The sequence below is a fragment of the Heterodontus francisci genome, chromosome 2 (genome assembly GCF_036365525.1).
Source record: "Heterodontus francisci isolate sHetFra1 chromosome 2, sHetFra1.hap1, whole genome shotgun sequence".
In the NCBI taxonomy this organism is placed as follows: domain Eukaryota; kingdom Metazoa; phylum Chordata; class Chondrichthyes; order Heterodontiformes; family Heterodontidae; genus Heterodontus; species Heterodontus francisci.
The window spans coordinates 9,772,079-9,788,079 of record NC_090372.1 but is presented as its reverse complement, the minus strand read 5'-3'; the positions used below and the strand labels follow the sequence as shown (position 1 = coordinate 9,788,079).

Sequence of the window (16,001 nt, the reverse complement as noted above, 5' to 3'; positions counted from 1 at the left end):
ACACAAGCTGAGGATGAAGAGTTCATAGCACAGGAAATTCTTTTGCAATTTTGAGATCGACTTGGTGAATAAAATAGCTTAAAGTCTTGCATTCAGGCAGCTAGTATTGTTTAAATATCGATCTGAAGAAGCTGTCGTGGTGAAATTCATTATGCTCATCATTTCCAAGCATCAACTCAAGATATTCATAAGGAGACTGGAAAATTGCATGTTCAGCATTAACATTTGAAGGAGCCTGGGCAGGACCACTGTTTACTCTAGTAAATGTTATTTTATCCTTTCACAGCTGCCTATAATCATGGTCGTGGCTTTCTCGATGTGCATCATCTGCTTACTTATGGCAGGTGAGTGAAATGTTAAAATCAGAAGTAATAACCAACACAAATGTTACTACTTTTCCTACATTTTGGAGTACAACTTTTTTTTTTTGTTCATGGGATATGGGCACCAGTGGTAAAATTAGCATTTTTTTGCCCATTCCTAGCTACCCTTGAACATAACATAAATAGGAGCAGGAGTAGGCCATTCAGCCCCTCAAGCCTGCCCCGCCATTCAATAAGATCATGGCTGATCTGTCCCAGGCCTCAACTTCTCTTTCGGGCCTGCTCTGCCTAACCCTCGACTCCCCGAGATTTCAAAAATCTGTCTACCTCCTCCTTAAATACATTTAGTGACCTAGCCTCCACAACTCTGAGGCAGAGTATTCCAGAGATTCACCACCCTCTGAGAAGAAATTCCTTCACATCTCAGTTTTAAATGTGTGCCCCCTTATTCTGTAATTATGTCCCCTAGTTCAAGGTGCCCCCACTAGTGGAAACATCTTCTCAACATCTACCCTGTCGAGCCCCCTTAAAATCTTATGTAGCACTTAGAGTCACTGAAACAGGCCCTTTGGCCCACCAAGTCTGTGCCAACCAACAACCACCCATTTATACTAATCCTGTATTAATCCCATATGCCCTACTACATCTCCACCATTCTCCTACCACCTACTTACACTAGGGGCAATTTATAATGGCCAATTTACCTATCAACCTGCTAGTCTTTGGCTGTGGGAGGAAACTGGAGCACCCGGCGGAAACCCACACGGTCACAGGGAGAACTTTCAAACTCCACACAGGCAGTACCCAGGACTGAACCCGGGGTTGCTGGAGTTGTGAGGCTGCGGTGCTAACCACTGCGCCACTGTGCCACCCACTCTCATTCATCTAAACTCAAATGAATAAAGGCCTAACCTGTTTAGCTGTTCTTGATAAGACAGCCCCTTCATCCCAGGAATCAGCTTAGTGAACCTTTCCTAAACTGCCTCCAATGCCAGTATATCCTCCTTTTAAATATGGGGACCAAAACTGTACACAGTCCTCCAGGTGTGGCCTCATCAACACCCTGTACAGTTGTAACAAGACTTACCTATTTCTAAACTCTAACCCCCTAGCCATAAAGGCCAAAATTCCATTTGCCTTCCTAATTACTTGCTGCACCTGCATGCTAACCTTTTGTGTTTCATGCACAAGAACACCCAGATCCCTCTGTACTATAGTATTTTGTAGTCTTTCTCCATCTAAATCTGCCTTTTTATTCTTCCTACCAAAGTGGATGACCTCACACTTTCCCACATTGAACACCATCTGTCAAGTTTTTGCCCACTCACTTAACCTATCAATATCCCTTTGCAGATTCTGTGTCCTCATCTCAACATGCCTTCCCACCTATTTTTGTATCAGCAAATTTGGATACACTACACTCCGTCCCTTCCTCTGTCATTTAATATAGATAGTAAATAGTTGAGGCCCTAGGACCGATCCTTGTGGCACCCCACTAGTTACGGCTTTCCAACCTGAAAAAGACCCATTGATCCCGACTCTCTGCTTTTTGTGTGTTAGCCAATCCTCAATCCATGCCAACACATTACCCCCAATACCCTGAGCTCCCATTTTGTGCAAAACCTTTTATGTAGCACCTTATCGAACACCTTCTGATTTTCCAAATACACAACATCTACTGGTTCACCTTTTATCCACTCTGCTTGTTATATCCTCAAAGAACTCTAACAAATTTGTCAAACATGATTTCCCTTTCATAAAACCATGTTGACTGTTTGATTGCATTATGTTTTTCTAAATGTCCTGCTATTCCTTAATCGATTCGAGCATTTTCCCAATGACTGATAAGTTTCCTGCTTTCTGTGTCCCTCCTTTCTTGAATAGGCGTGTCACATTAGCGGTTTTCCAATCCGCTGGTACCCTACCGGAATCCAGTGAGTTTTGGTATATTAGGACCAATGCCTCCACTATCTCTGCAGCCACTTTTAAAACCCTTGGCTGCAGGCTATCAGGTCCTGGCGACTTGTCTGCCTTTAGTTCCATTAGTTTGTCCAGCACCTTTTCCCTCGTGATAGAGATTGTTACAAATTCCTCCCTCCCATTTACACCTTGCTCATCTATTGTTGGGATGTTTATAGTGTCCTGCACTGTGAAGACTGATGCAAAATATTGGTTTAAATTATCTGCCATTTCCCTGTTATTAATTCCCCATTCTCATCCTCTAAGGGTCCCACACTTACTTTAGCTACTCTTTTCCTTTTCATATACCCGTAGAAGCTCTTACTGTATGTTATATTTCTTACCAATTTACTCATCAATTTTCTCCCTCATTATTTTTTTAGGCATCCGCTGCTGGTTTCTTAAAAAAAAAAAATTCCCAATCCTCTGGCCTACCACTCGTTTTTGCCACTTCATACGCCTTTGCTTTTGATTTGATACTCTCAACTTTCTTATCCACGGGTGGTTCATCGTTCTCTTCGAGTCCTTCCTTCTGACCGGAATAAATGTTTGCTGAGTGTTATGAAATATCTGCTTAAAAATCTACCACTGCTCATCCACTGACTTCCCTGTGGTCTCTTGTCCCAGCCTGCTTTTAGAGAACTCTTTCTTCTTACCTCTGTAATTGCCCTTGTTTAAGTTGAAAACACTGGTTTGAGACCCGAGTTGCTCACCTTCAAACTGAATTTGAAATTCTACCATGTTATGATCACTTCCCCCTAAAAGATCCTTAACTGAGATCTCTTATTAATCCTACCTCATTACACAATACCAAATCTAAAATAGCCTGTTCCTTGGTAGGGTCTGCGACATATTGCTCTAAGTAACAATTCCCGAGACACTCTACAAATTCGTCTTCCATGCTACCCGTGCCAATTTGATTTGTCCAGTCTATATGCAGATTAAAATCACCCATGATAATTGCAGTGCCCTTCTTACACGGCTCCATTATTTCCTGATATCTTGTCCTACAGAGAGACAATTCTTCGGGGGCCTATAGACCACTCCCACCCGTGATTTCTTTCCCTTGCTATTCCTTATTTCCGCCCAAACTGATTCTACATCACGATCTATTACACCTATATCATTACTCACAACTGCACTGATCCCTTCCTTTTTAATAGCAAAGCTACCCACCTCCTTTTTTCCTTTCTGCCTATTCTTCCGGAACGTCAAATATCCTTGAACATTTAGATTCCAGTCTGGTCATCCTGCAACCACGTCTCCATGATAGCTATCAAATCATATTCATTTATTTCTGTCTGTGCTGTCAGCTCATCTATCTTGTTACAAATGCTATGTGCATTCAGATAAAGAGCCTTAAGCTTTGACTTTTCACCACTTTTACCTACTTTGGTTCTAATTTCTGCTGTACTCTTGTGCTTGTATTCTCTGTCCCTTCCTGTCACTGTGATTAATGTATGTTCCTTCAGTACCCTGCACCTCTGCTCTCTCGTTACTATTTGACTTTTTAAACTTCCCTTCTATTGAACCCTCCCCCACCCCACTATTTAGTTTAAAGCCTTATCTACAACCCTAGTTATACGATTTGCCAGGACACTGGTCCCAGCATGGTTCAGATGAAGCCCATCCCAAAGGAACAGCTTTCTCTTTCCCCAGTACTGGTGCCAGTATCATGAATTGGAATTCATTTCTCCCACACCAATCTTTTGAGCCACACATTTACCTCTAATCTTATTTACCCTATGCCAATTAGCACGTGGCTCAGGTAGTAATCCGGAGATTATTACCTTTTTGTGGTTCTGCTTTTTAATTTGGCCCCGAGCTGTTCATAGTCCCTCCGCAGAACCTCTTTCTTACTCCTACCTATGTCGTTGGTACCTATGGGGACCACGACAACTGGATCTTTTCCCTCCCACTCCAAGTTCCTCTCCAGCCCAGAAGAGATGTCCTTGGCACCAGGTAAGGAACACAGCCTTCGGGACTCCCTGTCTTTGCTGCAGAAAACAGTATCTATTCCCCTAACTACACTATTCCCTATGACTACAACATTTCTCTTTTCTCCCCCCACTTGAATGATGCTCTGAACCACGGTGCTGTGGTCAGTTCACTCATCATCCCTGCACTCTGTGCCCTCGTCCACACTGGGAGCAGGAACCTTGTACCGATTGGATAAGAGCACTGGCTGAGGCTCCTCCAAAGCTAAATTCTGGATCACCATACCTGCCTCACTCACAGTCACACCCTCCTGTCCCTGACCATGGTCCAGATTGGATGTAATTAATCTAAGGGGTGTGACTGTCTCCTGAAACACAGTGTCCAGGTAACTCTCCCCCACCCTGATGTGTCGCAGTGTCCGCAGCTCGGACTCCAGCTCATCAGTTCTGAGCCGACGTTCCTTGAGCAGCCAACACTTGCTGCAGATGTGGTCACTGTGGATCGCACCGGCGTCCGACCGGCTCCCACATACTACAGCTGTAACACATCGCCTGCCCAGCCATCTCTATTCTATTTAACTAATTAATTTGGATCACAGTACTTAAGAAAAAGAAACTATTTAAGTGTACTCTTGACCTGTAATGACGTCGCCTGATTTAAATTACTTGGCCAAAACCAAGAAAAAACAACACAAGACACTAAAGAAATACCCACCAATCACTTACCAGCCCTCCTGTGACATCACACTTCGATTTTTGCTGGTCAGGTAGTTCCACAGAACAGAACAAAGTGCTCTCACCGCTGCTGCTTCTGTGTCGGGCCTCGCTCTCCGCTCCTTTTTATACCCCGGCTCCTTTCGTCTCTGCTGCTTCTGGTGTCGGGCCTCGCTCTCCGCTCCTTTTTATACCCCGGCTCCTCTCGCAGCTGCTGCTTCTGGTGTCGGGCCTCGCTCTCCGCTCCTTTCATACCCTGGCTCCTCTCGTCTCTGCTGCTTCTGGTGTCGGGCCTCGCTCTCTGCTCCTTTTATACCCCGGCTCCTCTCGCAGCTGCTGCTTCTGGTGTCGGGCCTCGCTCTCTGTTCCTTTTATACCCCGGCTCCTCTCGCAGCTGCTGCTTCTGGTGTCAGGCCTCGCTCTCTGCTCCTTTTATACCCCGGCTCCTCTCGCAGCTGCTGCTTCTGGTGTCTGGCCTCGCTCTCTGCTCCTTTGATACCCCGGCTCCCCTCGCAGCCGCTGCTGCTGCTTCTGGAGAAGATGGTGAGCCACCTTCTTGAAACTCTGCAGTCCGTGTGGTGTAGGTACACCAACAGTGATGTTAGGTTGGGATTTCCAGGATTTTGACCCAGTGATTTATGAAGGGACGATGATATATTTCCAAGAAAGGATGGTGTTCCCATGTGCCTGCTGGCCTTGTCCTTCTAGTTGGTAGAGGTCGCGAGTTTGCAAGATGCTGTCCAAGAAGCCTTGGTGAATTATTGTAGTGTATCTTGTAGACTGCTGCCATTGTGCGTCGGTGGAGGGAGTGAATGTTTGTAGATGGGCTGTTTTGTCCTGGATGGTGTCGAGCTTCTTGAGTGTTGTTGGAGCTGCACCCATCCAGGCAAGTGGAGAGTATTCCATCACACTCCTGACTTGTGCCTTGTAGATGGTGGACAGGCTTTGGGGAACAAAGATAATTACAGCACAGGAACAGGCCCTTCGGCCCTCCAAGCCTGCGCCAATCCAGAGCCTCTGTCTAAACATGTCGCCTATTTTCTAAGATTCTGTATCTCTTTTCTTCCTGCCCATTCATGTATCTGTCTAGATACATCTTAAAAGACTCCATCGTGCCCGCATCTACCACCTCCGCTGGCAATGCGTTCCAGGTGCCCACCACCCTCTGCGTAAAGAACTTTCCACGCATATCCCCCCTAAACTTTTCCCTTTTCACTTTGAACTCGTGTCCTCTAGTAATTGAAACCCCCACTCTGGGGAAAAAGCTTCTTGCTATCCACCCTGTCTATACCTCATGATTTTGTACACCTCAATCAGGTCCCCCCTCAACCTCCGTCTTTCTAATGAAAATAATCCTAATCTACTCAACCTCTCTTCATAGCTAGCGCCCTCCATACCAGGCAACATCCTGGTGAACCTCCTCTGCACCCTCTCCAAAGCATCCACATCCTTTTGATAATGTGGCGACCAGAACTGTACGCAGTATTCCAAATGTGGCCGAACCAAAGTCCTATACAACTGTAACATGACCTGCCAACTCTTGTACTCAATGCCCCGTCCGATGAAGGAAAGCATGCCGTATGCCTTCTTGACCACTCTATTTACCTGCGTTGCCACCTTCAGGGAACAGTGGACCTGAACACCCAAATCTCTCTGGACATCAATTTTCCCCAGGACTTTTCCATTTACTGTATAGTTCACTCTTGAATTGGATCTTCCAAAATGCATCACCTCGCATTTGCCCTGATTGAACTCCATCTGCCATTTCTCTGCCCAACTCTCCAATCTATCTATATTCTGCTGTATTCTCTGACAGTCCCCTTCACTATCTGCTACTCCACCAATCTTAGTGTCGTCTGCAAATTTGCTAATCAGTCCACCTATACTTTCCTCCAAATCATTAATGTATATCACAAACAACAGTGGTCCCAGCACGGATCCCTGTGGAACACCACTGGTCACACGTCTCCATTTTGAGAAACTCCCTTCTACTGCTACTCTCTGTCTCCTGTTGCCCAGCCAGTTCTTTATCCATCTAGCTAGTACACCTTGGACCCCAAGCGCCTTCACTTTCTCCATCAGCCTGCCATGGGGAACCTTATCAAACGCCTTACTGAAGTCCATGTATATGACATCGACAGCCCTTCCGTCATCAATCAACTTTGTCACTTCCTCAAAGAATTCTATTAAGTTGGTAAGACATGACCTTCCCTGCACAAAACCATGTTGCCTATCACTGATGAGCCCATTTTCTTCCAAATGGGAATAGATCCTATCCCTCAGTATCTTCTCCAGCAGCTTCCCTACCACTGACGTCAGGCTCACCGGTCTATAATTACCTGGATTATCCCTGCTACCCTTCTTAAACAAGGGGACAACATTAGCAATTCTCCAGTCCTCCGGGACCTCACCCGTGTTTAAGGATGCTGCAAAGATATCTGTTAAGGCCCCAGCTATTTCCTCTCTCGCTTCCCTCAGTAACCTGGGATAGATCCCATCCGGACCTGGGGACTTGTCCACCTTAATGCCCTTTAGAATACCCAACACTTCCTCCCTCCTTATGCCGACTTGACCTAGAGTAATCAAACATCTGTTCCTAACCTCAACATCCGTCATGTCCCTCTCCTCGGTGAATACCGATGCAAAGTACTCGTTTGGAATCTCACCCATTTTCTCTGAGTCCAAGCATAACATTCCTCCTTTGTCCTTTAGTGGGCCAATCCTTTCTCTAGATACCCTCTTTCTCCTTATATATGAATAAAAGGCTTTGGGATTTTCCTTAACCCTGTTTGCTAAAGATATTTCATGACCCCTTTTAGCCCTCTTAATTCCTCGTTTCAGATTGGTCCTACATTCCCGATATTCTTTCAAAGCTTCGTCTTTCATCAGCCGCCTAGACCTTATGTATGCTTCCTTTTTCCTCTTAGCTAGTCTCACAATTTCACCTGTCATCCATGGTTCCCTAATCTTGCCATTTCTATCCCTCATTTTCACAGGAACATGTCTCTCCTGCACGCTAATCAACCTCTCTTTAAAAGCCTCCCACATATCACATGTGGATTTACCTTCAAACAGCTGCTCCCAATCTACATTTCCCAGCTCCTGCCGAATTTTGGTATAGTTGGCCTTCCCCCAATTTAGCACTCTTCCTTTAGGACCACTCTCGTCTTTGTCCATGAGTATTTTAAAGCTTACGGAATTGTGATCACTATTCCCAAAGTAGTCCCCTACTGAAACTTCAACAACCTGGCCGGGCTCATTCCCTAACACCAGGTCCAGTATGGCCCCTTCCCGAGTTGGACTATTTACATACTGCTCTAGAAAACCCTCCTGGATGCTCCTTACAAATTCTGCTCCATCTGGACCTCTAACACTAAGCGAATCCCAGTCAATGTTGGGAAAATTAAAATCTCCTATCACCACCACCCTGTTGCTCCTACATCTTTCCATAATCTGTTTACATATTTGTACCTCTATCTCACGCTCGCTGTTGGGAGGCCTGTAGTACAGCCCCAACATTGTTACCGCACCCTTCCTATTTCTGAGTTCTGTCCATATTGCCTCACTGCTCGAGTCCTCCATAGTGCCCTCCTTCAGCACAGCTGTGATATCCTCTTTGACCAGTAATGCAACTCCTCCACCCCTTTTACCTCCCTCTCTATCCCGCCTGAAGCATCGATATCCTGGGATATTTAGTTGCCAATCATGCCCTTCCCTCAACCAAGTCTCAGTAATAGCAATAACATCATACTCCCAGGTACTAATCCAAGCCCTAAGTTCATCTGCCTTACCAACTACACTTCTTGCATTAAAACAAATGCACCTCAGACCACCAGTCCCTTTATATTCATCATCTGCTCCCTGCCTGCTCTTCCCCTTAGTCACACTGACTTCATTATCTAGTTTCTTACAGGCTTTTGTTACTACCTCCTCACTGTCAACTGACCTCAATTGGTTCCCATCCCCCTGCCACATTAGTTTAAACCCTCCCCAACAGCGTTAGCAAAAGCACCTCCAAGGACATTGGTTCCAGTCCGGCCCAGGTGTAGACCGTCCAATTTGTAATAGTCCCACCTCCCCCAGAACCGGTCCCAATGTCCCAAAAATCTGAACCCCTCCTTCCTGCACCATCTCTCAAGCCACGCATTCATCCTGACTATTCTTTCATTTTTACTCTGACTATCACGTGGCACTGGTAGTAATCCTGAGATTACTACCTCTGAGGTCCTACTTTTTAACTTGGCTCCTAACTCCCTAAACTCTGCTTGTCGGACCTCATCCCGTTTTTTACCTATATCATTAGTGCCTATGTGCACAATGACAACTGGCTGTTCACCCTCCCCCTTTAGAATGTTCTGCAGCCGATCTGAGACGTCCCTGACCCGTGCACCTGGGAGGCAACATACCATTCGGGAGCCTCGTTTTCGACCACAGAACCGCCTATCTACTCCCCTTACAATCGAATCCCCTACGACTATAGCCCTTCCACTCTTTTTCCCGCCCTTCTGAGCAGCAGAGCCAGCCACGGTGCCATGGACCTGGCTACTGCTGCCTTCCCCTGGTGAGCCATCTCCCTCAACAGTATCCAAAACGGTATACTTGTTTTGGAGGGAGATGACCGCAGGGGACTCCTGCGCTGCCTTCCTGCTCTTTCTCTGCCTTTTGGTCACCCATTCCCTTTCTCCCTCAGCAATCCTAATCTGCGGTGTGACCAATTCACTAAACGTGCTATCCACGACCTCCTCAGCATCGCGCATGCTCCAAAGTGAGTCCATCCGCAGCTCGAGAGCCGTCATGCGGTCTAACAAGAGCTGCAGCTGGACACACTTCCTGCACGTGAAGGAGCCAGGGTCATCAGCCATGTCCCTGAGCTCCCACATTGAGCAAGAGGAGCATGACACGGGTCTGAGATCTCCTGCCATTTTGAGTTACTTGCCACAGAATTCCCAGTCTCTGACCTGCTCTTGAAGCCACAATATTTATATAGCTGGTCCAGTTAGGTTTCTGGTCAGTGGTGACCTGGAATATTGATGGGGATTCAGCAATGAATGTCAAGGGGAACTGGTTTGACTTCTGTCTTGTTGGAGATGATCATTGCTTAGAACTTGTGTGGCGTGAATGTTAATTGCCACTTAGCAGTCCAAGCCTGGAGGTTGTCCAAATCTTGCTGCATGCGGACACAGACTGCTTTATTACTTGAGTTGTGAATGGAACTGAATGCTGTGCAATCATCCCCACTTCTGACCTTATGGAGGGAAGGTCATTGAAGAAGTAGCTGAAGATGTTTGAACCAAGGATGAACTCCTGCAGTGATATTCTGGGGCCGAAATGATTAAATTATTTCAATTAAACAGTTCAGTTAGGTGCATAAACTCTAAAATTCAGTGTTTTATTTTCCTCTTGAGTATTGTTGACCAGTTTCTGTATGTGCTCAAGAACTTTGTACTTTGAGTGTACCTGACGAACATGCTGGTCATCTCGCCAGTAATTCGAATGTGCTATAGCAAAACTGCAGCAATCTATCTGGTTAAAGAAACTGCCTTTAAAAACACCGGTTTTCAGCTGGAGACTGAATCTAAATGATATTGGTTCCATTTTCAAAATGCATGGTGGCTATACGAGGTGGCTATACTGAACCTCCAGTGAAGTTACGGTGGTGGAGTGAAACAGAAGCGGTTCTGAAAAAATTCCTGGCCAAGGTGACTAATTTTAAAAGTATAGAGATAGGAAATGTCAAGAAAAATGAAAACATACATAAACAATTATAATGGAGGGCAAGGAAAAATAAAAGGTGATGGGTTGAATGGAGCGATACTAAGTGATTGAGGATTGCACTGAGAGCTGAAACTTTAATTATAAAAGCTCTGTCATCACAAACACTTCTCTTGCCCTAAAGTCTGAAGCTATCGTTAATAGTATTCAATAAAATAGCGATTTTATTTGTTAACTGCTGCATAGTTGGAAGATAATGTATATGCTGGAAAATAAAGTACAATGCAGAAGTAAACTATCTCTTTGGAGAGGTTGCTTGTTTGTAATTTAAAAAAAGGAAAAGCAGTGTTGATTATTTCTATTAGACGTTGCTATTAAAGGTTGTGGTTCAGTAGCTGTTTCCTGTTGCCTGGTACTGAACATATCTAAGGAATGGAGGAATCAACAAGTGTAGGATTGAAAAGCAGGGAAGTTCATGTTAAAATTGTATCAAACCTTGGTTAAACTGCACTTGGAGTACAATCCACAGTTCTGGTCCCCATATTATAAAAGGGATATCTGGTATTGGTGAAGGTGCAAAAAAAAAACGTTTCACGAAGGTAAGAATGTAAGAAATAGGAGCAGGAGTAGACCATATGGCCCCTCAAGCCTGCTCTGTCATTCAATAGGATCATGGCTGATCTTCTGCCTCAGCTCCAATTTCCTGCCCACTCCTCAGATCCCTTGATTCCATGAGACCAAAAATCTCTCGGGCTTAAAATATATTCAACCACGGAGCATCCGCAACCTTTTGGAGTAGAGAATTCCAAAGATTCATAACCATCTGAGGGAAGAAATTTCTCCTCATCTCAGTCCTACATGATTGGCCCCTTATCCTGAGACTGTGCACCCGTGTTTTAGTTTCCCCAGCCAGGCAAAACAACCTCTGTGCCTACCCTGTCAAGCCTCTTCACAATCTTTTGTATGTTTCAATGAGATCACTCTCCAGTTTAGAATGAGGTGTAGGTCCAGTTTACTCAGCCTCTCATCTTAGGACAACCTTCTTATCTCAGGAACCAATCTAGTGAACCTTCACTGTACCACCTCCAAGGCACATATCTTTTTTTTTAAGATATTGAGACCAAAGCCCTGTACATTTGTAGCAAGACTTCCTTATTCTTGTACTCCAAACCCCTTGTAGTAAAGGCCAACATGCCATTTGCCTTCCCAGTTGATTGCTGTACCTGCATGCTAACTTTCTGTTCCCTGTACGAGTACACCTAAGTCCCTCTAAACATCAACATTTACAAGTTTTATGCCTTTTGAAAAATATTCTGCTTTTCTGTTACTACCAAAGTGAACAGCCTCACACTTCCCCACATTATACTTCATCTGCCATCTTGTTGCCCACTCACTTAACTTGTCTACATCTCTTTGCAGCTTCTTTGTGTGCTCCTCACAGCTTACATTCGCATCTAATTTTATATTGTCAGCAAACTTAGATACACTACTCTCAGTCTCTTCGTCTGTGTCATTAATATAGATTGTAAATAGCTGAGGCCCCAGCACTAATCCTTGCGGTACTCCACTAGTTACAGCCTGCCAACTCAAAAATGTCCCGTTTATCCAGTCCATTAACCAATCCTCTGTCCATGCTAATATATTACTCCGAACTCCATTCACCTTTTGTGTGGTTCCTTATCGAATGCCTTTTGGAAATTGAAGTATATTACACCTGGTTCTCTTTTATTTACCCTACTAGTTACATTCTCAAAAAAAAAAAATCATCAAACACTGTTTCCTACTTAATATTCCTGGCTAGTTTACATTCATATTTTTATTTTTCCCTTTTTATCTACTTTTTGGTCACCCTTTGCTGTTTGCTAAAACATTCTCAATCCTCGGGCTTAATACTATTCTTTGCAACATTATAAGTCTCTTCTTTCAATCTAATACTACCCGGAGCCATGGTTGGATCTTTCTCACTGAGTTTTTGTTTTTTAATGGAATGTATTTTTGGGGAACATTTTGAATTATTTAAATATTTTCCACTACTTTACCGTCATACCTTTTTTAGTCTATTTACCCAACCAACCTCAGCCAGCTGTCCCCTCATACCTATGTAATTGGCTTTGTTTAAGTTTAAGATTCTTGTTTGGGACTGCAGTATGTTGCTTTCAAACATAATATGGAATTCAATTGTGTTCTATTCACTTTTTCCCAGAGGATCTTTTACTATGAAATTACTAATTAACTCTGCCTCATTGCACAATACTATATCTAAAATAGCTTCATCCCTAATATAAAAGCTGGAAATACTTAGGTCTGGCAGCATCTGTGGTGAGAGACACCGAGTTAACGTTTCAGGTCTGTGACCTTTCATCAGAACTGGCAAAGGTTAGAAATGTAATAGGCTTTGCGCAAGTGAAAAGGGGGAGTGGGGAAGTAGTTATTTTAGATTTCCAGCATCCGCAGTATTTTGCTTTTATTTTAGCTTCATCCCTAGTTGGTTCCACAACGTGATGTTCCATGAAACTCTCAAAAGCATTCTACAAACTCATCTTCAAGACTACCTTTGCCAATTTGATTTGTTCTATCTATATGAAGATAAGTCTCCCACGATTATTACATTGCCTTTGTTACAAGCTCCGATTATTTCTTGATGCTTTGTTGAAAGGTATAACTACTGTTAAGGGACCTATAAACTACCCCACCAGCATTTTCTGACCCTTGTTATTCCTAATCTCCACCCATACTGATTCTACTTCCTGGTCATCTGAGCCAAGATCCTTTTTTCACGACTTACTGTCCTTATGTTATCCTTTACCATCAGAGTGGTTATACGCTAATCAGGCTGGATCTCTTTTCTCTGGGAAAGAGAAGACTGAGGGGTGATCTAACAGAGCTGTTTAAGATAATGAAGAGGTTTTATAGGGTAGGCATAGAGAGAATGTTGCCACTGGCGAAATCAAAAGCTAGAGGTCAAATATAAGACTGTTGCTAATAAATCCAATAGAGAATTCAGAGGAAACTTCTTGACCCAGAGAGTGGTCAAGATGTGGGATTCGCTACCACAAGAAATTGTTAAGGCAAAAAGCATAGATGCATTTAAGGAGAAACTATATAAGCCCACGAGGGAGAAAGGAAATAGAAGGATATGCTGATAAGCGTTGGATGAAGAGGTGTGAAGCATAAATGCTAGCATTGACCATTTGTGCCAAATGGCCTGTTTCTGTGCCATAGACTCTATTTATATTCATAAATTTAAATTGGGGGAAATACTGACCTGAATTTATTTACTTTTATTTAAATTTATTCAGATATATGCTGTGGTCTGTGCAGGGTGTTTGCTTATTCTCGTTAAGTAGTCTTTGCCCGCGGCTGTTGGATCAGTTTGAATGTTGCTGAATATGCTTCCCGATACTTGGACTTGATTTTTCTGCTGTACTTTGGTCAAAGCAGGTTGGGTAAAATCTGTGCTTTTGTGGCTCAGACATAAAAATGCTCATTAGAAAATTTGAGGTTTGATCAGGAAAGCAATTTTGGAAGGAGCTAGCATGCATGATTGGTCGAATCCTCCGTTCCAGCTCCCTCTCTGCGATTGTCATTCAGCTGGTTACGTTTGCCTGTTGATTTGATAAGTGCTTGCTGCTCTCAACAGGAGGAAAAAACTTGCATGCAGTACACTAGAGCTGCTGTGCTAATATTTCCAGGTTTCCTCAAATTCAATGTCCTTTAAAGAAAGGTAGCTAACCCATTCAATTAGACTCTGGGCTGAAATTGAAAATTTTGCTATTAAATATCCAATCACAGCATCACTAGTTACTGACTTCTCGCTATTTATTTTTAAAAAAAAAAAAATCAATGTTTTCGCATGTTTCACTTATGACAGTTTCTCAGTTTTAATTTTTCTTTTGGACCTGATGTTAGGTGACACCTGGGCAGAGACCTTGGCCTATGTGCTCTTCTGGGGAAGTGCGAGCTTTGGAACTGCTGCGATTATACTCTTCAACGGCAAGGAGTTTGTTGATGCACCAAAGCTGGTTCAGAAAGAAAAGATGGATTGAATTTGTACTTGTGGAAAGCAGCTTGGCCGCCAAGATTCTGTGCAGATGTGGAGGATCTTCTGACCTGCTTTCCACAGCGGACACTGTTTTTTTTTCTACAGTCAGTTTCTAACAGTGGAAGTAATGGTTGTGATTTGCAGTCAGAGTCGGATCATTCGGCCTTAGCCATTATAAACTTTCTGTTCCTTGGCTATTCTGAACAATTTTTAGAACCACACCAGTGAGACAAACAAAAACAAATCCTGCTCGTGCGATCTTCCTATTTGATGCCCCCAAAAAATGTAAAAATCTCTGGTCTTTCATATAGGGTTCAACATCCAACAGGCCTATTTTTATTTTTTTTTTTCCTTTTTTTTCTTGCTCGTGTATATATCATGAAATTGCAGCAGAGCAATATCCTATTTGTGAAAATGAGTTATTGCTTCCAGACTTCAAGCTGTTAAATTCAAAGTTTTGTATAAAAGTTTGGATATCAACTTGTTGCATGACCTCTGTTCTTTCAGTCCGGTGTTTCAAGTTGCTGCTGCTTCCCAACTTAGTGCAAACATCTATTTGCAACAAATAGAACTTTTAGGTAGGTGTCTGTAATTTACATGCAAAACTATACAGTGAATTCTAGGCAAACATGGAATTTGTATTATGTTACAGAATCAACTGTATATCTTTTCCTGGTTGTGCATTATTTTCTTTTAATTGCAGTATAATTATCATAGTTGAAATTTTTTTACTTTCGCTTGAGCATCTCCTCCTCTTCCAAGTATTACAATAATATTGAAACATGAACAAACTCAATGGAACAGTTTATAAGTTCATTGCTATTAGTAAAATAATGCACTCAGATTCACCTTTTTATTCATCCCAAACAGTGCCTAGTTTATCTGTTCATGTCTTTTTTAATGCCATTAAATACATCTGTAAATCGTATGTAAATTGCAATGGATGCTGTTGGCCATTTTGCCAGACATCTTAATTGGTGATGTACAAAGCAGGACTGAAACTATAGTGGAGCAGCAGATTTGCAAAATGCCTTTAAACTGTTGTACAATCATTGAATTAGAGGGTGATTCGATCAGTGTATTTTGCGAATTGTCTTTCAGAATTGAACTATGGAATCTGTCGCAAGAAATTAGGTCAAACATTTATGTATAAATGTAGGGGACCAGGGTTGGGAGCAATTTCTATTTATACAAGTGAAACTGTAATCAGTTTTCTAACTCTTTCCATTCCATTGTTGCCCTGCTCTGTTATGTTTGTGTTCCTTTTTTTTGGAGTAACAAATAAAATGCAAATAAGAATGAAGATTTTTAGCA

At 43.1% G+C, this 16,001-nt stretch overlaps 1 protein-coding gene across 1 annotated transcript in view; it reads left to right on the top strand.

Annotated features, from left to right (window-relative positions):
- LOC137381609 (phosphatidylinositol-3-phosphatase SAC1-like) overlaps window positions 1–15,990 on the top strand; it is an 88,519-nt gene extending 72,529 nt beyond the window's left edge. The window contains exons 19-20 of the mRNA XM_068054321.1: window positions 287–344; window positions 14,555–15,990. Coding sequence (XP_067910422.1) covers window positions 287–344; window positions 14,555–14,691 — 195 coding nt within the window. The 3' untranslated portion in view covers window positions 14,692–15,990. The remainder of the gene's footprint in view (window positions 1–286; window positions 345–14,554) is intronic.
- The last annotated feature ends 11 nt before the right edge of the window (window positions 15,991–16,001 follow it).